Source organism: Arvicanthis niloticus, chromosome 5 (assembly GCF_011762505.2).
Source record: "Arvicanthis niloticus isolate mArvNil1 chromosome 5, mArvNil1.pat.X, whole genome shotgun sequence".
Taxonomy (NCBI): Eukaryota; Metazoa; Chordata; class Mammalia; order Rodentia; family Muridae; genus Arvicanthis; species Arvicanthis niloticus.
This window is the reverse complement of record NC_047662.1, coordinates 22,068,888-22,092,517: the sequence shown is the minus strand read 5'-3', so window position 1 is coordinate 22,092,517 and position 23,630 is coordinate 22,068,888. Positions and strand designations below refer to the sequence as shown.

At 39.8% G+C, this 23,630-nt stretch overlaps 1 protein-coding gene across 3 annotated transcripts in view; it reads left to right on the top strand.

Annotated features, from left to right (window-relative positions):
• Positions 1–23,630, top strand: part of Eya3 (EYA transcriptional coactivator and phosphatase 3) — an 83,237-nt gene that overhangs the window by 26,914 nt on the left and 32,693 nt on the right. For 2 of the 3 annotated variants that reach the window (XM_034502089.2, XM_076934060.1), the window contains exons 4-7: positions 2,881–2,960; positions 6,193–6,259; positions 9,117–9,253; positions 18,600–18,737. In XM_034502089.2, coding sequence (XP_034357980.1) covers positions 2,881–2,960; positions 6,193–6,259; positions 9,117–9,253; positions 18,600–18,737 — 422 coding nt within the window. The remainder of the gene's footprint in view (positions 1–2,880; positions 2,961–6,192; positions 6,260–9,116; positions 9,254–18,599; positions 18,738–23,630) is intronic. The other variant, XM_034502091.2, reaches the window with a different exon arrangement.

Below are 23,630 nucleotides of genomic sequence, written 5' to 3'. Positions count from 1 at the left end.
GAACTTGTGTGACTGTCAGCCCCATCTGTCTCTGACTTCTTGCCTTCCCGCATGGAAATTTCATATCTGCTAAACAAAGCTTCCCTGTACACCCTTACCCCCACCGCCCCAACTTGTTCCATTCTGCTTTCTGATTTTGTGAGATTAGTCTGTGGATTTCACTATTCTAAAAACTTCATGTAAAGGGCTATAAGATTATGTACATAGTCAAAAGGACATATATACATTTGCAAATTCTCTTTGTAGCATGTATCAGAATTTCCTGTTTTTTTCTTCTTCTTCTTTTCTTTTGTCTCTTTTTTCTTTCTTTCTTTCTTTTCCTGAGATAGTGTTTCTCTGCTCTGGCTGGCCTGGAACTCACTTTGTAGACCAAGCTGGCCTCAAACTCAGAGCTTCAACTGTCTCTGCCTCCCAAGTGCTGGGATTAAAGGCCTGTGCCACCATTGCCCAGGTAGAATTTCCTTCCTTTTAAGGATAAATAATACATTTATGTTTCTCTTTAATCTATCAATTATTGATTATAGACAGGAAAGAGGTCTGTTGAATGAGAAAGTATTTGGATGTACAGTTTACAAAGTTGGACCTTTTTTGTCATTTTTTATTTTTTTAAGCAATTTTTTTCTTAAGCAAAAATTTATATGTTTTGAAGGTAGTAATATTTTCAGACTGTATAATTTCTCTAGTGACAATTTTATTTTATTTTATTTTATTTTTTTTAAGATTTATTTACTTTTATGTACATGAATACACTGTAGCTGTCTTCAGACACACCAGAAGAGGGCATCAGATCTCATTATGGATGGTTGTGAGCCACCATGTGGTTGCTGGGAATTGAACTCAGGACCTCTGGAAGAGCAGTCAGTGCTCTTAATCACTGAGCCATCTCTCCAGCCCGACAATTTTAAATATTAACAAAGTGCTAGACTTAATTTTCTGTCTTGATGGTGTGTTTCTAATCTGTGCATCCAGAGTTGCATATGAAGGGAATTTTGCTATAACAAAACTCTAGGATCAAACTGGAATCAAATGCCCTTTAGAGCTGGTGTGCCCAGTGTATATGAGGGCATATTACTTTTGATATTCAGGATCTAAAAATATTCTTTAGCAGTGGGTGTGAGTTTGAAAATCAGACTTATCCCAAATACACAGGAAAGACAAACTATCATTGCAGTCAGAAATTCTGGTCCAGTTTCAAGTTCTTCCTTGTATGAATTCTATTTAAGTAGGTTTGAGGTAGAACTCAGAAGTCCTTAACTTTTATCTAAAATTCAGGTCACTATAATAATTTAGCCATTTCGGTTTATACCAATGTAACTAATCCATGTCATTTATTTTCTTCTCCCTCTAATTTCCATGATCCTAACTTGGCTTATAGTTTGGTATTCAAAAATGAAATCATTTGAACAGAGATAAAATTTAACTTTAGTGTCTCATTCTGTTTTTGCAAACTGGCTTTAAACTAAATTTATAAACCATATTGACCTTAAACTTTTGATAAATCCTCATTCCTCAGCATCCCAAGTACTAGAATTAGAAGTGAGTCACTCTGTGTAGTTAGACTGTACTCTAACCAGCATGCTCCTGTGGTTGAGAGTGATGGAGCACTGGGACTTAAAGGGAAAGAAAAGGAGGAAAAGGTTCTAAAGGACTCAACCTGGAGTCCTCTCTATTCCAGAACATTAGGGCATGCTTGCAACATTGTAGATTCTCAGGGACTCTTAGAGCCACGGCTGCCTCAGACAGGAGTTATTAGAAGATGGCCTGGAGCTCCTGAGCCTTCTGCCTGCATCTCCCTAGTGCTGGGATTATAGGTGTACACCAACACACCAAACTTAACTCTCCTTAATAAAAATAGAGGAGAAATACAGCAAACTGAACAGTTTTAAGGGTTTAGAACTCCTCCTTGGGAACAAACATTTGGTCTTTAAAAACTTCAAATTAAAATTTGTAGCTGATGATGACCCACTGTCTCTAATAAGACATCTCCCTATTTTGTTATGCTATTAACCAAAGTAACAGATACATAGAAAGGTATGGAAATAAGGTACTCTATCTTTCAGAACTACCAACAGAATGGATTTCAGATGTTACCACAAAGAATAAGTGTGTGAGCTAGTGGGTTTGTTAACTAGCTTGGCTCACTGTTTCCTAGTATAAACAAGTCAACACATTATCTTGTGATCCATCCATATACAATGTATATAATATTTTTAAAGTGATAGCACTGTTAGATGTTCAGGGTTGTTTTATTGAGTATCTTAGAGGAAAAAAAAATTGTCTAGTCTGTGACTTAGCTGGGCCTTCCAAGTGATGTAAAATTTTCAAGGAGTCTAGGGCTATGAAAAAGAGCAGTTGAAGGCTGAAGGTCCTGACCCTGCCTGCCTGCCTGCACTTCTTTCTTTCTTTCCTTCTTTCCTCCCTTTCCTTCTTTCCTCCCTTCCTTCCTTCCTTCCTTCCTTCCTTCCTTCCTTTCTTTCTTTCTTTCCTTCCTTCCTTCCTTCCTTCTTTCCTTCTTTCCTCCCTTTCTTTCTTTCTTTCTTTCTTTCTTTCTTTCTTTCTTTCTTTCTTTCTTTCTTTCTTTGGGGGGGGGGGTGACGGTTTGAGACAGGGTTTCTCTGTGTAGTCCTGGCTGTCCTGGAACTCACTCTGTAGACCAGGCTGGCCTCAAACTCAGAAATCCACCTGCCTCTGCCTCCCAAGTGCTGGGATTAAAGGCGTGCACCACCACTGCCTGGCCCTGGCCTTCTTTCACTTTAGCTGGTAAAACTAAGAGTAGGGAGATCATCTAGATTTACTTCTTAGTGGGCTAGCCCAGGAGGAGATGCGTTTGACTTTATCATTCAGCAGCTCAGGCCTAATGTGTTTGTTTTATTCTCCTAGTCAAGTAAACACCCCAGATGCCAGTGATCAGAAGCCTGAGACATCCAGCCTTACGTCAAATCTTAGCATGTCAGAGGAAAGTAAGTACCATGTTTTATGCACAGTGGATGTGAGATTTCTGTAACCAAATGATGTTATTCATGTATAATTGGGTTTCACTGAGTGTCTGGGTTGTCCCAAATATCTAGAAGGCTCTTCTCCCTCTGTTCGCAGTGTACTCGGAGACACATCTTTAAAATACCAGCTGAGGACAAGCCTCATGGATGGACTCATCCAAGGAATCATACTCAGTGACTTTATTTTTGTTTGCAGGTTGAACTTCTAAAAGTAGTAGCATTTTATTAGAAATCAAAAAAGTAGTGGGCTAATGCCAGACCGATCCTCAAGAGCATTAAAACAAAAACTTAAAACCAAGTAATCTTACCTATCAGTCTTTAATGTTCCTTGTATTTTTTTCATTCTAAACCCCAACCCTAGTTTAACTCAACTCTCTCTCTTCTCTATAAGTGTGTACAAATAACTAAGCACTATTGGATAGAATTATATACTTCATTGAATAGTTATGTTAGTCATAACCACAGGGCTTTGGGTGAGTACTCTGTGTGGAAAGTCTTCATTTCCCTCATGAGAGTTTCCATTTAACGTACAGCTCTTCTTTCAAAACCTCAGGACGCACTCACCTTTTCCTCACCCTTACCTTTTGTCGTCTCAGATAAAGGCTCTACACAAGTCGCTCCCTTGTTACACTGCACCACCTCTAGGCCTCTGTCTGTCTGTACCAATATTGTCTGTGTCCTCCTTGTCAGAACTGCAGGGTTCTTGCTCTTGTTAAATGTAAGTCCTTATATTTGCGTTCTGTGTCCTCTCTAGCCTTCCCCAAGATGTGGTGTGATGCTTCTTTCACCTCCACTCCTGCATATCACATTCTTCTTCTTAATTCTTCTTCTCATAGAGACACGTGCTTGGTAGCTACCATCTTTGATGATATGCAGGTTTTCTCTGTGTTTCATTATATGTCTGAACCTCTGAAAAGAATTGCTTCTGCTTGCTTCCTCTGCCAGTTCACTCTTCAGCTGGTTGACTTAGCTTCTCTTTTCTCTCTTCCTGTGAAACTGATTAGCAAGGTCCTCGATTGCTGTCATATTGCCAATTCTAGTAGACGTTTCTCTCTCCTCATAGTCTGTCTCTCAGCACGTTTGCCCTCACTTTTCTCCCTGATGACCCTTCTTCTAGCTTACTTGAATATCAGGCCCCAGGCTTGGGTTCTAGGCTAACATCCTCGTCACGGATGCTTCCATCCATTACATTACATTCCTTTAAATATCCTACATTGCTAACAAATACCTAATTAATTCATTAGAAGTTTCCCTATGTAGCCCTGGCTACCCTGGAACTTGTTAGGTACACCAGGCTGGCCTTGAACTCACAGAGAACTCACCTGCCTCTGTTTCCTGAGTGCGTGGAGCATCATGCCCAAATATCACATTTTTATTTCCTGTGTGATTTCTCTGATTTCATTTGTGTATCTAGCTGCCTTCTTGAACTCTCTAGTGTCTGAAAGCAAAGTCATATATATTATGTAAAAAGCTTTTTTTTTTTTTTTAGCCAATCAGATCTTCTCCCAAACATGCCCATCCTCAGATGTTGTTGTATCACTGTCTAAAAGAAAAACTGGAAAGTCATCCTGCACTTCCTTGTCTTTCTTATTCTATACTTCCGAGCTGATGAGATGGTGTACTGGTCATACCTCTGCTCTTTGCCTTATCTTCACCACGTTTACTGTACCCAAAACAATGTACTACTTTAAACCCCGCACTGTATGATACCAGGTTAGGCCCTGACTTTCTAATTCCTCACTGATCTAGATACTGCCAAACTCCAGGTTTAGTCTGTCATTTGGGGAGGGGTAGATAAGGGTTTGAGTACCTATCATTGGAGAGGATACCATCTTACAGAATTTGAATTACCCTAGTCTATGTCCCAGGATGGATAAAATATTTGTATTTGATTGAGAGCACCTTCATTTCTGTTAATCAGATTATAGATAAGAGTGATCTTCAAGCTTTTAATAAATCTTTTAAAGACCTCAAACAATGGCATTGGACAAGAACTTTCATAATAAACTCACAGTTGTTAGTTTGTTTTTCTCCTGGGTGTCTCCTGACGTTTCCTTTCTGTACAGGTCACTCTTCCAGGGAATCTAGCTTAGATAGAAGCCAGATGTTCCTCTTCAGTCCATCTTTGCAACAGAAGAGCTCCTTTCATGATGGTAAATAAAGTCAGGACAGGGCAGGAGTCTGGCCAAGCATTTACGGTGCAGCTCTGTGGATAATGAACTGCAGTGGAGCCTAACGAATGGCTTTTTATGCCTGTCAGTCTTGAGCCACGTATTTATAGATTTATAGACTTTATATCCCAGTTTTGATTGTGAGGGGCAAGCTTTCATTGCAGCCTTTTCTAGATAAAGTCATGGGAGGCAAGAGGACACCAGGTGGGAAAGGACTTCACTGCATGAGTCTTGAAGCATCTGGGTGGCCAGACTTAAAGCCTTTAGTATAGAGCAGAAAGTGATAATACAAAAACCTGCTCTCGGACTGGAGAGATGGTTTAGCGGTTAAGAGCACTGACTGCTTTTCCAGAGGTCCTGAGTTCAATTCCCAGCAACTACATGGTGGCTCACAACCATCTGTAATAGGATCCGATGCCCTCTTCTGGTGTGTCTAAGAGAGCAACAGTGTACTCATTTGCATAAAAACATTTTTTAAACAAACAAACAAACAAACAAACAAAAAACCCCCAAACCCTGCTCCCATCTATGCTGCTGTTGATTCTACATACCAATAGAATGAGATTGGAAACTTCTACCAAACCTGTCTCACTAACCATTTTTAGGGCTTTTCACTTAGGGTAAGCATCCAGTGTCTGAGGACATCAAGGAAGCATTGTGTGATTTCTTAGATATGGGTTTAGCTTTTTAAGTTTGTCAGTGAGCATAGCAGAGAGCCTAGGAGGTTTTGCTTTATAGAGAGTTGAGGTCAGTGACAAGGAAGTAAAGATTTGCTTGTTTACCTTCAGATGTTTTCCGAGTCCCATCTGTCCCCCCATCCTGTCTTGTTTCTCTTATTGCCCCTTAAACTCTACAAATAGGTCTGTAAATGTAGAAATGAGGTGTTTTCTCTGCATTCTTTGAAATTTTTTGGCATCCAGTCTGTGTGTTGTTCACCTTGAAGAACTATATAGTAAGATATATAACTTTTTCATTTGCTTTTTTAAATGTTCTAACTTTTTTACCTAATAATATGTTTCTTTCAGTTATGACATGCAACGATTACATCCCTCGCTCATCCAGTGATTATACCTCACAAATGTATTCTGCAAAGTAAGTTGAATAATTATTTCCAAACTTTTCTCTAGGCTCAGTACAAATTTAATATTTAACTTTTTTCACCTCCCTTGTTCTCTATCTTTACTCCAATTTTTATCACATCTAACTATACTCTATTTATCATCCTTTAAAATATCAGGTAGTTGTTGGAACTGATTACTATTACATAGGAACTCACTCATCAAGTAGGCACTCATGTGATTTCTGGCCCTTTCCCTACACTGACATATGGGTCAGTAAAAACAGCTCAGCAACGCTTCAGATTTAACTGGGCAAGTGTAATGAATGGAAGTTACAAAGAGGAGCGTTTTAGGCCTTCATGGTGTAAGGCCAGTGTTTGCCAACAACCAGTTTCGTCACCTTTAAAGTGGGGTACAGAACAATGTTTGTACCAAGGTGCAGTTGTGTATTAATGAAGAGTGGGCCTGTGCCCATGTACAGACATGAACAACTGCACCCATTAAACTAGCTTGTTTGTGTGTGTTTCACACTGCGAGGTTCATAAATGTTTGTTGGAGAGGTGAGGGATCCCTAGGAGGCTGGTAGGAAAGGAAGCTGGCGTTCGTTTTCCTTGGTGAGCCATTCACTTCACCTTTACTTACATAAACTAGCTCAAGTTCTCCTCATCCTGATGTTAATACTAATGTCTGCTTGGGCTAGTCATTGTTATGTGGTTTTCTTCTGTGGTGTGATTAACACTATCTGGAAGCATCATAGAGAGGTTTTACATGCCATAGAAGTGTTCACCCTTTTGACATGTTATCTGTAAATATACTAGGTCTTATTCAGAGCTATCCTGGGATGAATTCAGCCTTCAGGTCACAGATTCGGACACATGTACACTAGATATTAAATGTGAAAACACATCAAATCCACAAGCTTTCTGCTATCCAAGTTGTACTGTCATTTAGTTTCAAAGACTAAAGATTGAGATAATGAATTTTCTTACTTCATTTTAAAAATATTCTAACTAACCTGGTAGTATTTTCTGTAAAGCATGGGAAAGGAGAGTATGTTCTTTACAATATCTGGAAATTAACTGTTTTCGAGACACTATTTCAAAGTAAACTCATGGGACTTGAGAAGCAACTCTTGTCTAAATTATCTTGCAGGCTTAGCTCTGGCTAATGCAAGTCTCTGAGTCTACTGAAACATGAGTATGTTGCATACAGCAAATCTATCCTATGTGTACACAGTTGTTGCACTCAGACATTTTATGCAGTTGTGCCATTTGCCTTCATCCTCACCTCCTCACCACTTACTGGAACCATTGCATTACTCGCCTTGTTTAACCAGACCTGCATTTTTACATGCTTCTAATCCATATTAGAAAGCAGTGAGTCTAGGACCTTCCAGTTGTTTTGCATTTGTCTGAACTCTAGCCTGGCATTGAGGGCCACACCCCTATCTTTCTCCTTTTTGTGTGTTCCTGTCCTTTCTCAGTGTGCCTCAATTAGGATTAGTGTAAGGCTTCCTCCTGGACACTGAAGTCCCCGCCTCCTCTCTGTTCCTTTGCCAGGGCTTTATTCTTGACCTGGAACCCTCTGCCTCTATTTTGTGGACAGCTCATCTATTCAGTTCAGATGCTACTTCTTTCTAGCCTTCCTTTATTGTCTGCTCCCAAAGATGGTTTTTTGGGAGTGAAATCTTTTTCCCTTGTTAAGATATATCCTTTCTGCCCTATGTTAGTTATTAAAACTTTGATGATATATAATAGCACTTTTTCATACAACCTAATATGCCAAATAAAATAAGTAGAAGTTATATGCACAGGGTAAGATAGGGTATAGTAGAATGGATGTCTACAAGTCAGCAAGCCAGGGTGCAGTTTTGTGGTTTCACTAGTGAAGTTCATTCCTGACTGTCCCTGGTATGGCTGGCACCAATTAGTGGCAGCATGCTGAAGCTTAAAGTGACTTCCAAGGTCCATTAGTTAAGCTGACTCCTATTTCTCAGACAAGTTGAGGATACTGGAGCAAATCTCTACTCCCTGGTTTTTTTCAAAATGTATGTTTTGTTTTTGTTTTCTTGAGATAGTTTCTCTGTGTAGCCCTGGCTGTCCTGGAACTCACTCTGTAGACCAGGCTGACCTTAAACTCAGAACTCCAAATGCCTCTGCCTCCCAAGTGCTGGGATTAAAGGGGTGTGCCACTCCCTAGCTACCCTGTTTTTTGATGTGGTTGCTTGTCCTTACTCCATCAGCCCCACTTTTCCTGTCTTAGAACTGCAGTTGGCCCAGTGCTCTTCTGTTCAGTCCATTCTTCATTGTCCTAAAGTGTTGCTTTTGATTTGTTTTCTGAGAAAGTGTTTTAAGTAGCTGGCGTCAAACTGACTACATAGTCAAGAATGACTGAATTCACTCTGTAGTGAAGGGTGGCCTTGAACTCCTAATCCTTATGCCTCCCTTTCCCAAGTCCTGGTATAACAGACTTGAGCCATGATGTCTGGTGTCTGTGGTGTTAAGAATCAGAAGAGTGCTAGGCAAGTGCTCTATCAACTGTCCTGACTCCAGCCCAGACCTTAGGCATTATCCAAACACAGGGTATAACTAAGTCATCCTTGTATCTCATTTAGGACCTTCCATGTAACACACTTATTTGTAGTGTGATAGCTAGAACTTGGGAAGATGTTTGAGACTTTGATTTTTCCATAAAATTATTCTTTGGAAAGATTAGTAATGGAACCTGAAAAGGGCCAAACTTGTGTTTTCTGGCCATTGATAAAAATTATTTTACTGTAGAAAGTTAATCTTATTCCTGGAATCTTTGTTTCAGTGATGTTAACTGGTTTGCCCATTTTCATTAATTAAGTGAGCCAAATATGGAAATTTTCATTTTCTTGGATTTCCTAGACCTTATGCACACATCCTCTCTGTTCCTGTTTCGGAAACCACTTATCCTGGGCAGACTCAGTACCAGACACTGCAGCAGTCTCAACCCTACGCTGTCTACCCTCAGGCAACCCAAACATATGGACTACCTCCTTTCGGTAAGCTATCCTATTGTGAGACGTTCTTAAGAATGTGTTCATCAATCAGAAACATCTGTCCCTGCTCGGAGAGCAAGCATGGCTGATCAGGAGTATTTACTTAATAAGTGTTTGGTAGAAGTTATGTTTACAGTTTTCCATAATTATTAGGTTGCCCATCAAAATTTGATTCTTTCCAAGCTCTTAACTCTGAAACCCATTCCCCCATTCCCCCCAAGCTCAGGCACTCCTATTATGCAGGTCATCCGACACTGAGCTATGCTTTCTGACCTTTGGCTTATTGAAGCAGAATCTTGCTGCATTAGTTCAGTCTGGCCTTGAACTTGCTGTGTAGCCAGTTCTAGCTTGGAAGTTTCAATACTCCTGCCTCAACTTCCTGAATCCCAGGATTACAGGTGCGTACCATCACACCCAGCCAGAAGCATGGAGTCATTGTTTGGGAAACTGACTTGACATACGTTATATATACATAGTGCCATGCTAAGGTATACATAAGAAATATATTCTGAGGTGGCCAATTTTAGCTAAAACCAATAAGTCTAAATATTCAGCTAGACTGAGTCTCACAGTAGGGTTTTGTTTTATTTATCGTTGTTTTCTGGTTGTTGGTTTTTTTGGTTTTGTTTTGTTTAGTTTTGTTTTGGCTAATTTCCCCTCTCCTCTCCCACCACTCCGTCCCCAAATTAATCATATGTGGTTCTGATGAGCCAAAAGTGCTCTTAGAATGGAGGACATCTGAAGTTATGTGATAGGGAGTTGTTTTCACTAGTTTTATGTATCCTGGATATAAACTGTTAATCAAAATGATTTACTGGAAGTTAGTTTGAGGTTATTTGAACATGTAATATCTGTGGCAAGTTTTCTATACATGTTTAAGTTTATAGATATGTACAATATATTTATTGTTCCTGTTTTAACACTGAAATATTACATATTAATAGTAATTTAATTAATGATAATATTTAAATGAATTTTAATATTAATTTAACTTACCTAACATTAAAAGTTATGTTCTGGGCAGCTGGAGGGATATCTTTTTTTCCCCCTTTTTTATTGGATATAATATTCACATTCCAAACTTTATCTCCTCACGCCATTCCCACCACCACCCAGGAGCCCCCTATCCCATCCCCCCTCCCTGTGCTTCCATGAGGGTGTGATTTTCCTGTTTCTTTTTTTTTTTTTTTTAATTGGGTATTATATTTACATTTCAGATTTTATCCCCTTACCCCACTTCCTCCCACCACCCAGAAACCTCCTATCCCATCCCCCCTCTTCATGCTTCTATGAGGCTGTGCCCCCACCTACCCCCAGCCCCCACTAACTCCTCCCCACCCTCACTTCCCCCCCACACACACTCTGTGTTTGTTTTTCATGGGACCAAGAATCTCTTCTCCCACCTATGCCCGACAAGGCCATCCTCCCCTACATATACCGCTGGAGTCATGAGTCCCTCCCTATGTGCTCCCAGGCTGGTGGTTTAGACCCTGGGGGGCTCTGGTTGGTTGGTATCGTTGCTTTCCTCATGGGGTCACAAACCCTTTCTGCTCCTTCAGATTAAATATTAAGTATTAATATTAATATTAAAAATTAAATATAAAAATTATGTTCTGGGCAGCTGGAGGGATACCTTAGCAGTTAAGAGTACTTGGTGTTCTTGCCAAAGAACCAGATTCAGTTGCCAGTACCCAGAGTTCACGTCTGTCTGTGACTCTAGTTGTACAGGATTCAGCTACCATCTTCTCTAGCCTTCTTGGGCACCAGGCATACATGTAGATATATATGAAGGCAAAATACTCATACACATAAATACATAAAATAATTTTTTAGTTAAAGAAGTTCCGTCTTTGAGACCTCATTTAAATGGGCTAGGGATTGTTTTAACTTCTAGAGATGTTATTACCTGGATTCTGGGCATGTTGATGTCACCTGCTTTTAGTTTCTTCAGATCTACTTCTGTTGGTTCACTTGGTTAGTGTCATGTGTTAACTGACAGCTGTCTCACTTTTAGGCTTCATAGCCTTCTTTGGCTCCTTGGTAAATGCCAAAAAGAATTGAAGGTGTTTGCATGCTTGCTCATTTTGCTGTCTGGGGATCTGTCACATGGCCTTTTGCATCCTACGTAGCATGTGGTCCACCTCAATCAAAACGCTTATTTTCTCTAATTTTTTGAGATAGTGGGGTTTTTTGTTTTGTTTTTGTTTTTTTTTCCCTTCCCTTCTTTCTTTTGCTCTGGCCCCGCTCGATCTGCCCTCCCTCCTTCTACCCCCACTCCGGGGCAACTTGCTCTGGCCTGCCTGCTCCAGCCCAAAGTATACTGTAGCTGTCTTCAGACACTCATATGAGGGCATCAGATCTCATCAGATGGTTGTGAGCCACCATGTGGTTGCTGGAATTTGAACACATGACCCCCTGAAGAGTGCTCTTAAACCGCTGAGCCATCTCTCCAGCCTGAGATAGTGTTTTATAGCTAGGCTGACCTCTAATTCTAAATCCTCCTGCCTCAGCTTCCCAAGTGCTGGAATTATAGGCATGCACTGCCACCTATGACTCCTAGATGGTACTAATTCATAACAGGGTCTCCCTGTGTCCCTGGAAACTTGGTGATCCTCTTGCTACAGACTTCCTGAAGTGCTAAAGATTCCTGGCTTGCACCACCTCACCCTTTTCTTTTATATAAAATAATTTTTAAAAGTCTATGAATTTTTTTGTATATGGGTGTTTGTCTGCATGTATATCTGCATTCCAGAAGAGAGCATTGGGTCCCATGGGACTACAGTTGCAGATGGTTGTAAGCCCATGTAGGTGCTGGGACTTGAACTCAGGACCGCTAGAAGAATAGCCAGTGCTCTTAATTGCTGAGCCATTTCTCCAGCCCTGTGGTTATTTATTGTTGGATATATTAAGATAAGTTTTCCTCAGATGGCTCATAGTAGGCTAGCAGTTGTACAGAAATTATTTTCATATTTCTTCTCACTCTTTCTGATCAAACTTTGTGATTAGCAAGCCCAGGCTCTATATCACACTGAAGAGTTGATCCCATTTGTTGTTGAATAATAACTTGTTTTTCTTATCCCATACTCAATTAAATAAAACACCTCACAAGGTGCTCCCTGCATCCCTTATAACAGTGTCCTTTAGAGTCATCATCTCTCTCACATTAAAAAGTAAGTTATGTAAATAGAACTCTGCTGAGAACTTTGAGAAAGTATTGTGTTATAATGAATAATTGGTAATTATGAATGTTTGTAATCTGTTTATTGTAGTTTCAGGCAAGAGAAACTTACATTGCATAGATTATCCTGTGAGTAAATGAGAGAAAAAAAATTAGTTAATTGTTTTGACTTGATTTGACTTTAAGTAATTGTCGACTTTTCAGCTGAGTTATGCAGAACTCCTGCTGAGCCTGGGATCAGAGAGGACCTGAAAGAATGGGGCGGACATAGTCCAATGTGGTAGACATTTAGTCCTTTAGTTTCAGTGTATTTTCATACACCAGGGTAACAAAGAAAGCAATAATCCAAGGAATGTTAAGTTCAGGAAAACATGTAAATAAATGCCAACAAGCATATACTAAATATTAACAGAGCAGCCCTTTCCCAGGACTGTCTGAGAACAAAGCAGTTGAAGTACAGTTGCCTCATACATACTATAGATTATATCTGGGAAAGCACAAAAGGTAGAAGGCCATACTAGATTCAAGGTACACTGACCAGATTGGGTCCCATAGCTATATTCTGACATCCAACAAGAATAAATATGTCTTATAAATTGAATGTAAATGATTAACACAGGAGGTATGTAATCAAGGTCAAGAACAATCCAGGAAACAAAATGCACCTGAGGTAAAAGGCCCGCTGCCTTTTTTTATGGTGCTTTTCTCACGGCTCCCCAAGGCATTGCTCGCTGGGTTTGAGAAGTAGTATGTGAGACTTACTGATAAAAAGACTTAGGTTAGGGGCAATGTATATGGTAGATATATTTTCTTCACTTTTCCAGAGAAGTTATAGGAAATGTTGGTATGTTTGTAGTTTGTGTGTGTGTATGTGTGTATGTGTGTGTGATGTGCAATATGTGTGTGTGCAGGTGAGGTGAAAGGAGGTCATAAATAACCTTCTCTGTCACTCTGTCTCATCCCCTTGAGACAGTCTCTCCTGAACCTGGATTCTGCATCTTGGGGTAGGCTGACAGTCAGGAAAGCCCAGCAATCTTCCTGTCTCCACCCAGTATCCCCCTGAGACCAGGTACAGACTGGAACCATGCCTAGATTGTTATGTGGGTGCTGGGATGCAAACTCTGGTCCTAATGATTGAATAACAAAGCAAGCCCTGACCCTGTTGGTAATATTTCTTAAGGTTATTTTATCTGTTTTGTTTCAAGTTTGTTCATTTTATGTGCCTGTGAGTGCAGGCACAAGTGTGAGAGGCAGTTCTGTGCTGCCACCTTGTGGATCTGGGGGAACCAAACACATGCTGTCAGGCCTGCATGCAAGTGCCCCTCTATTAGCTAAGCTACCTGACCGGCCTTAGGTTCTGTCTTTTGGATCAGGCTGGCTTTGAATTCTGTGTCTATTTTAATCTACCTTTCACTCCTAATCCTCCTGCCTCCCCTTCTCAGATGCTGGGATAGCAGACATGTGTCACAGTGTCTTTAACAGTCATTTACCTGGATTAAAACCACCAGGATTACTCAGCAGGTGAAGGCTCTTGAAGTACCAGTCTGACAACCTGAGTTCAACCCCTGGAACTCATAGACAGGTGCACGGAGAGAACCAGCTCCACAGAGATTGATTGTGCCACCCACAAGTGTATACATTGTATTTGACAGGGTGTGTATACGTGAGTACAACACTAATTTAAGTAAATACTGTTTTCATATGTTCATTTACATATAAGAAAACACTGCTTTTGGAGTCCGAGTTTTAGTCTCGGTTATCTTAGTGCTATTTTCAGGGTAACTAGGTCTGTTACTATACCTCAGCTGTAATAGACTTTGGAACATACCGTTATAATTATAGCCAGCCATGGTGGTTCACTTCTGTAATTACAGTACTTGAGAAAGGGAGGCAGGAACATTGCCATGAGTTTGAGGTTAGCCTGGGCTACATGAAACCCTGACTCAAAAAGCAAACAAACAAACAAACAAACAAAAATCCATAAAAACCCTAAATAAATAAACTTTCATTATAATTATACTTTTAAATGTTTACTGTATCAAGCAATAGGTTATACTAGGATTTGACATTTTATATTATTGTCTCATTTAATCCTTAAGCAGACCTTAGAGGTAAGAAGTAGCATTTGTGCCACTTCAGCAGCTTAGAGTTGGTCAGGTCATTGTCCCAAAGAGTCATACAATTAGTAAGTGCTTAGGATTGCATTTAAGCTGTGGTCTGCTAAATTTTCCCAAATTTTTGTCTGTATCAAAAACATGGTCTCATTGTTCATCTTGAAATAAAAAAGTGTCCACTTTAAAAATGTGGGAAAAAACTAGAAGAACTATAGAAAGGTTAGGAGCAATCTCCTCCTCCTCTAGAGCCTCACGCAGTCTGATTGGAGCCAGCACTAATCTGGTTCTTTTGATGAACTTTGCTGTGAGGTAGGAGACTTAGAGATGCATGTTAGAGTTCATTCCATTTCTCACGGCAGATCGGATTCTAGAAATCTATCCTGTGGGACTACGTGGAGCTACAAAGAATTGTTACCAGAGATGTTCATAGCAGCATTATTTAGCAGAAGGACCTTAGAAGCAGACATGGGGACTAGAAAAGCCCTTGTTAGACTGTAGTATGACCATAGAATGGAAAACTCAGTACCCACTATAATTTATAGTCTCTTAGTGTTTATTGTTTACTTTCTAATGATGTGCAGGGAGAGCTAGAAGGAGGTGTGTACTCTTAAGAACAATGCCTATAGAGGCCAGAGTTTTTGATGCCCTGAGACTGGAACTACAGGCAGCTGTTGTCTATACAGCGTGAAGCTGAGAACCGAGCTCAGATCCTCTGCATGAGCAATACATTCCCTTAACCAGGCCTGCGCTATCTCTCCAGCCCTATAATTTATATTCTTAAAAATATCCATGGCTACTGGGAATGTAAATTTGTATAGCAAGTGTGGAGGTTTTTCAAAAAAAAGTTAGATTGAATTACTACTATGTGTATTGTGGGACTATCTTGGACCCACCAGCAGCATTATAAATGATGATACGGACACTTATTAATATTTTAAATTTTAGGCCTTTTGTTGGGCAGTCTCCTGACTACTATAACCCATCACTTGGTCAGGTCTACCTCTCTGCTCCACTCTGGTCCATCCATTCACCTCTCTGTCCACTGGTGAATCTCCTGCCTCTCAATTCTTCTCCTATAGTCCTTCTCTCTCCCTGTAAGTTCCTTCTGTTTACTGCCCAGCTACTGGCCAACAGCTCTTTATTAAAGCCAATCAGGTACAATTCTAAAATGCCTTAGGCAGGTAAGGAAAATGAATATTATAAAATATGAAACCAGTGATAGGCCATTGGGGCACAGAATTAACAATTGAACACAATGTACCCCAATACGTGTGGCCCAGATCTACCATGTTGGGTTTATATTTGAAGGACACTAAGTCAGTTACCACGGGGTACTTAAATATCTGTAGTTATTACTTCACTGTTCACAGTAGTGAGGAAATGGAACCAGCCTTATTGTCTGTCTACAGGATTGCAGCCAGGTGTGGTGGCACTCTGAAATAGAGGCAAGTGGATCAGGAAGGAGTTTGGGGTCTAAAAAGAAACAGAAAACTCAGAAGTATGAAATCATGACATTTACAGAAAAATTATGTTAAGCAAAACAAGCCAAACTCAAACACCAAAGGTTTTCTTGTATGTGGAACCTAGGTCTAAATTGTGCATAAGCAGAGATGGCTCTTGTAACTAGAAAGTCATGGAAGGGAAAAGAGCAGGTGATGGAGGGCATTTGATGAGAAAGCCAAAAGACCCATCTGAGAGATGCCAGGCAGAGTGGGCTGCGAAGCAAGGAGCTCCAGTGTGCTTGTGCGCACCTGCGTTGGGGCTGAGTCAGCACAGAATGCCACATGCTTGGGAAGACCACAGTGGAGTCTGTTTGTTACTTTGTATGCTAACTAAAAAGTTAATTTAAAAAACCTATACATGCAGGGACAAAAGAATCATTTGAAGTTTTAAACCAGATATGATAATGAACTCACAGAGTCCTGTCACTTGGGAGGCAGAGGTGGGAGGACATAAGTTCAAGACCATATGTAGTTAGACCTGGTTCAAAAAATGAATGAGTAAGTGAATGAATGGATGAATGAATGAATGAATGAATGCTGCTGAGATGGCTGAGCCCATAACGGCGCCTACTGACAAGGCCGATGACCTGAGTGTGATTCCTGGATCCTACATGCTGGAAGAAGAAGAAAAGCTGTTCATATGTGCTCACGAGCGCACACACAGACAAACACACTCTCTCTCTCTCTCTCTCTCTCTCTCTCTCTCTCTCTCTCTCTCCTCTCTATCTATCTATATTTAATATATATTAATGTTTTATATATATTATATATGTTATGTTTTAATGTATATATATTAAAAACAAAAAGACCCTATGGTTTGGTTTCTTCATTTGCTCTGTGTAATAGTTCTATAGAATTCATATAAGGACTTATACATAGGTTTCCTTTAAAGGAATATATATACCTAAAGGACAATGATGCTAGAGGCAGTTTTCATACTGTTTTTTATTCCTCCTTTCCTCAAAAAGAAAATATTTATTTGAGTTTCTGGCCTGGCATGATGGCAACACCTCTAATCTCATTACTCGGGAGGACTGGTCCACATGGTAAAACTTGGCCTCCGGTAGTAAAATACTAAGTAATAAGGCTAATGAGAGATTCTTACTTGATGCATTGCGGGAGGACTGGTCCACATGGTAAAACTTGGCCTCCGGTAGTAAAATACTAAGTAATAAGGCTAATGAGAGATTCTTACTTGATGCATTGATGTTGATGACGTGTTGCTTTAATACTGTGTGCTAATAAACATGTTCATAAAGCTAAGACCTTAGGGTCTAAACCTGCTTGGGAAATAGAATCACATTGCTTAAAATAAATATGGAAGTTACTGTAATATGTAAGGGATAATATGCTTAACAAAAATATATAATGCCAGACCACCAAGAATTATAACACTGATTCTTAACCTTTTATGTGTAAATTTTAAAAAATAAAATAGTGGCCTATAGAAATGCTTCATTTGAATCAGTGTTTGCTTCTCCAGCATAAGGATCTGAAGTCAGATCCCTAGGACTCATGTAGAAAAATCTAGGTGTGCAATGTGTGTGCTATAACCCCAGCACTAGGAGTTGGGGCGCAGAGGCAAGGAGGATCACTTGCTGGCTGTCAGCCTAACTCCATGTTCAGCAAGAGACCCTGTCTCAAAGAGTAAGGCAAAGAGTGATGGAGCAGGACACCCTGAGAAATGTGGGTGATTCTTCTGCAGTCCATTAATTGTTGTTATGTTTGGATGATAGAATCATGTAGAACTTTTTTCCTTACATGTTATTTTGGCTTTGTTTTATACAATGTAATGCTATAAAGTGTAGACAGTTAAAGTGTCGACAGCATACACACACACACACACACACACACACACACACACGTATATATTTGGAGACACCGTCTCATGTAGCTGAGGATACCCTTAAAGTTGCTAGGTAGTCAGGATGTACCTTTACTTTGGGTGCTGGGGTTGTTGACATGCACCGATGTGTCCACTCTGTGTGGTGAGATTGAGCCCGGGCTTTATATATGTTAAACAAGCTCTTTACTAACTGAACCACCTCTCCTGCCTATGTAATGGTTTTTGTTTGTATGTTTTTAAAGCTGGCAAGTCTTTCCTAATATAGGAAACAAAGTTTATAAAATAATCAATTTAAGAAAAATGTATCTAAAGCATTTGGAAAACTTGTTTATTCTTATGGGTAAGTGAATTTTAAGTTAGTAGGATATCTCCCAACTTGACAATTTGAATTTCTCATTGTACATTGACATCAGTAGTTCTTCCTGACAAGTACTCCAGGTTGGTGCACTCTTTTCTGAATCCTGGTCAATTGCTCCACCCATTGAAATAAAGGAATACTGTTGGGATTTTAGCAGTTTTTGTTCCTATGGCTCCATCCTCTTAATTCTTTGAAAATATGTTTGCTTGAGTTATAAGTGGGTGAATCAGTAATTTTCTCCCGCAAATTTAAGATTTCAACTTGAAACCTCCCAGCTGGTATTTAAAGCATAGCCGTGTTCCTCAGCCCCGTGTGTTGTTTGTAATTAGTCCACTTTATCATCTGATTCAGGTGCACTGTGGCCAGGTATGAAACCTGAGAGTGGTTTAATTCAGACTCCATCTCCAAGTCAACACAGTGTTCTTACCTGCACTACAGGGTTAACCACAAGCCAGCCAAGCTCAGCACATTATTCTTATCCCATTCAAGGTAAATAGGCATGGTTGTGTGTTTGTTATTTAACTTTTTTATCTTTTTTTTTTTAATTGCCCGTATATCCAAACAAACTGGATGATACAGGAACACCATCTAAAGTAAAGGGAATGGCATGCGTTTGTGCATGCTTCTTGTGTTAGGCAAATCTGTGCAGTGTGGTTTGTAAGTGGCTTAGGCTTTGAATGCGAGCTGCGTACCAGAAGTGAAGCCTTCTCTTGCATGCTGATATCTAGAAAGCTTCTCTTGGTTTTGTGCTAGTCTGTTCTCAGTGGCTTCTTCATGTGGAAGTTGGCAACTCCTTGAGTCATAATTTTGCTGGCTTCTATGTGAATTGTCAGTGGAATGTATGATGTGGCTGCTTTTCTGCTGGTGGCTTTGTGACACCTGTCCCGTTTACTACTTCTTGGTGAGAGTATCTCTTTTGCTCAAAATGATCACTCTTGGGGTGAGGGTATCGATGAGTGGTGGAGTGCTTGCCTAGCATGTGTGAAGAAAAAAGAAAAGTTCATTTTTGTTTCTATTCAGAGTGAAATTTAAACAACTTTCCTTCCCTGAGTTCTCTGACAAGGTTGGAATTTTATAATCAGGGTGAGTGGGCAGAAGGGCAGTGTGGCGCTTCCTTGCCTGCTCTCCCAAATCCATGCTCTAGAGTGGAGAGCAGTGGCCACCTACCTGACTTCTCGTCTGCCTCCGTGCTTCTGTGTTGTTGTTGTTTATTTTACAGCTTGTTACATTTCATTCCTCATAAAATAAACTGTGCGGATGGTGGCGCATGCCTTTAGTCCCAACACTCAGGAAGCAGAGGCAGGTGGATCTCTTGAGTTCAAGGCCAGCCTGGTCTACAGAGTGAGTTCCAGGACTGCTAAAGCTACACAGAGAAACCCTGTGTTCAAAAAACAAACTAACTGCTGGACGGTGGTGGTGCACGCCTTTAATCCCAGCACTAACTAACAAAACCTCTTGGGATGAGTGTGGTCACCCACAACCTCTGTAGATAGGAACTTTGCTGATGAAAAAGGCTTTTAGTTTTAACTGCTTTCAGTTCATTGATTTGGGACTTGTTTGATTCTGCAGTATCAGCTCCAGGCCACTTTTGGGTTTTTTTGTTTTTGTTTTCTTAAGATTAATTTTATTTGTGTGTGTGTATGTGTATATGTGTGCGTGTGTGTGTGTGTGTGTGTGTGTGTGTATGAAAGTACCCACCTGTTGCTTACAGAGGCTAGAAGATAGCCTGAGTTACAAGCTGTCGTGATCTGGTCAACGTGGGTGGTAGGAATAGAACTCAAGTCCACTGGGAAATCAGTGAGTGCCCTTAACCACTGAGTCATCCCTCTAACCTCCTACTTTATTCTTAAGACCTAGGTCTAACCTACCTTTATCTCCAGTTTTCAGAGTCTTCTCTTTTACACTTCATTCTTTCCTTGCCAGCTCCTCCATTTTCTTTGTCCCTAACAGGAGCAACCCAGGAGGAACAAAATGTAAGGACCTGATCCAGACTCACCTTGAACCTGTGGGCCCAACATAGGAGGAACCTCCTAACCAAGCCTTTGTGCCCATCTGGGAGTAGCACACAGTACCTACCATTTCTAACTTTCATTTTATTTTCAGTGTTTTTCTAAGATAATATGTTTTGGGGATCAACTACAAGCAGTGAGGTACCAGGTCCCTCTTAGCTATATCCCTGTTTAGGGATACATATAGGTCATGAAGGAAGAGTAAGGGTCCTGAGGTATAAAATATCTACCCTTCTATAGTTTTGTTTTGAATTTAACACTTCTCTTCCCTTGCAGAATAAGTGAAGTAAAGGATTGCTTGACTTTTATTAATTGCCGTCCTTACTTGCCATGTGTTGTGGATATGTTTTTTTCCTTTGAACCTGTTAACCTGGTTTTCTTCATTTTTCTGTTAGTAACTGCTGGTGTTTAGTGCTCATAATTAAGTGCTGGGCCATTTTTCTGGCCCCCTTTTAAAACTTGTATAGATGAGTGTGAGTATGTGCATGTGAGTGCAGATGCCATAGAGGCCAGGAGAGGGTACTAGATCTCCCGGACTGGAGTTACAGGCAGTTAGGAGCTGCCCAGAATACTTCCTGACAAAGGTCCTCTGCACAGTAGTGTGTGCTCTTATTTGCTGAGCCCTCTCTTCAGCCCTAACAGACTTTCCTGTTAGTATATGTTTAGATTGACATAACAATTGGGCCGAGTATACACGGTCCTCAAGTAATTTGTACTGCAAGGTTGGAGAGAGGAATACAGACAAGGGGGTGAGCAACTCAGCAGTAGCATAGTCTCTGTCCAGGAAAAGAACTGTGCAGAGTCCCTGATACAAAAACCAGAGCTGCGGTCAGTTTACAGCTAAGGCATTTACAGGGCAGTAAAGAAGGAAAAAGAGGACTGAAAAGAATTTTCAAGATATGGATTTACATCTCCCATGGCTAGCTGTACCAGGGGCTCTTAGGGTGGGGAGGGTTAGAATCCAGAAAAATAAGTTACTTAGCTCTGGGAACCAAGTGATTTTAGTCCTTGGAATGGTTATTGCATAACTATTTACAAAATGAGGAGCTTCACAAGATGATGTGATTATCACTAATGTGTACACCCAACAGTTTTCCCTACAATTGCATCTCTTATGAGTACGCTACATTTGGCATGATTAATGAACTAATATTAGAAATTATTATCAGTTAAGGAGGTAACTTAATCAAATGTAAGATGTATCTTACATCTAATGGTCATGTCTCCCTAGATTTCCATAAACTTTCTGCTCTGACGTTTATGATTAATGAAGACTGGGTGGCTTTGGGGATACCCCTCTGTTAGAACTTATCTGATGTTTTATTTATGACTAAATTGGAATTACCGGTTTCTCAAAGCATCAGATCACATTATCAATGGTTGTGAGCTACCATGTGGTTGCTGAGAATTGAACTCAGTACCTCTGAAAGAGCAGCCAATGCCCTTAACCGCTGAGCCATCTCTCCAGCCCAAATGTAACTTTTAAAAAGAAAATAAATGTGTGAAAACACATAAATGAATAAATAAATATAATTTTTAGAAAAAGCAATGGAACTAGCAGGATGGCTCAGTGGGTAAAATAACTTTTCTGTCATGGAAGCCGTACAACCTGAGTTTAATCTCCAGTGGAAGGAGGGGCGCTCCAACTCCCTCCCACAAGTTGTCCTCTTACCTCCATACTTATATGATGGCACACGTGTGGAGACACACACAAATAAGCCTGTGGGGTACATTCTCTTTCAAACCACCATACATACACATGCAATACTACTAATAAAACATCTTTAAAAAAAAAAAAACAAGATACAGGCACATTGCAACTATGTTGTCAGGTGTCATTTCTTTTAGATATCTGTTAACAGAGCAAGAAATAAATGTATGCTCTAACCTGTGTTAAGTACACATATGTATTGTAAGTTAAATACATGAATCTTTACTGATTTCTCTATCTCTAATCCATTATCACACAGCTTAGTTCAGACTCTATCCACTGCTGATGTAAATCTCTACTCCAAAATTACTGTACATGGTTGTGCATGAAAGCATGTATGAGCATGTGCCCCAGCATGCATTTGGCGGTTGAAGGACAACTTTGGGTATGAGTTCTCTCATACCATGTGGGTCCGGCGTTAAAGTCGGGTCCTCAGATTTGGCAGTAAGCAGCTTTATCCACTGGGTCACCTCGCCAATCCTTGTTTATGAGAATTACTTTGATTTATTACTAAGCTTCTTGAGTGCAGGGTTGTATTTTGTTTTTGTTTTCCTTATATTTTTATGTACATGATAGAGGCCACATGCCCATGTAATAGTACTTGCACTTAGTAGACAGTATGTGTTTGACAAATGAATGAATGATCAATGACCCACCCAGGCAGTCAGTTTTAACCAGACCGGCAGTTTCTTACCAAAGGCTAGTACTTGGTTGAGTTTTTGAGTTATATATATTTTATATATATATATATATATATATATATATATATATATACACACATATATATATAATATAAATATATATATTATATATATAATATAAATATATATTATATATATAATATATATATTATATATATAATATATATATATAATAATATATATATTTTTTTGTTGAGTATTTTGGTTATATACTGAGAATATGTAACTCTCTTAAGAATAGGTAACCTGACTGTCAGCCTCTAACAGACAAAAAGATTGTTTTTTATACCTACTGTGTGCAAGACTGAATCTCACAAATAGTTATTAAGCCTTACCTTTTTTGTTTGGTTAGATGGTTTTGGTTTTTCAAGATAGGGTTTCTCTATGTAGCCCTGGCTATCTTGCTCTGTAGACCAGGCTGACCTCAAACTCAGAGATCAGCCTATCTCCTGAGTGCTGGGATTAGAAGAGTTTGCCACCACTTGCCCAGCTAAGCCTCACCTTTTATGTGTTGGAGGACTCTGCTGGGTGCTGGACATAATAAAACAGCAAGGTATGTCCTCACGGTGCTTACAGTCTGTTGGGGAGAGTAGAAAACACACTGAGCGAGTAAGATTTCCCTAAGTACTCTGAAGGAATAAAGGGTACATTATCATGATGGACATTGTTGCTTTTATTACACCTGCAGTTTAATAATATGTCTGTAGGATGATTAGTAATTTTTTATTCCTAACTTGTTAATCATAGTTCTTTATAAGGTAAAGCAGATAGTGATTATGTACATTTTTAGGTAAATTAACTTGGGTTCAGTGATAGTTATACAAACCTGAAATATACCACTTAGTTTTTAGATTGAGGGTTATTGAATTCACTGTGAATATGAAGCCGGCCTTGAACTGATCCTCTTTTTTCCATCTTCACAGTGTACCATGCTTGGCTGATTCTTACATTTCTGAAACTA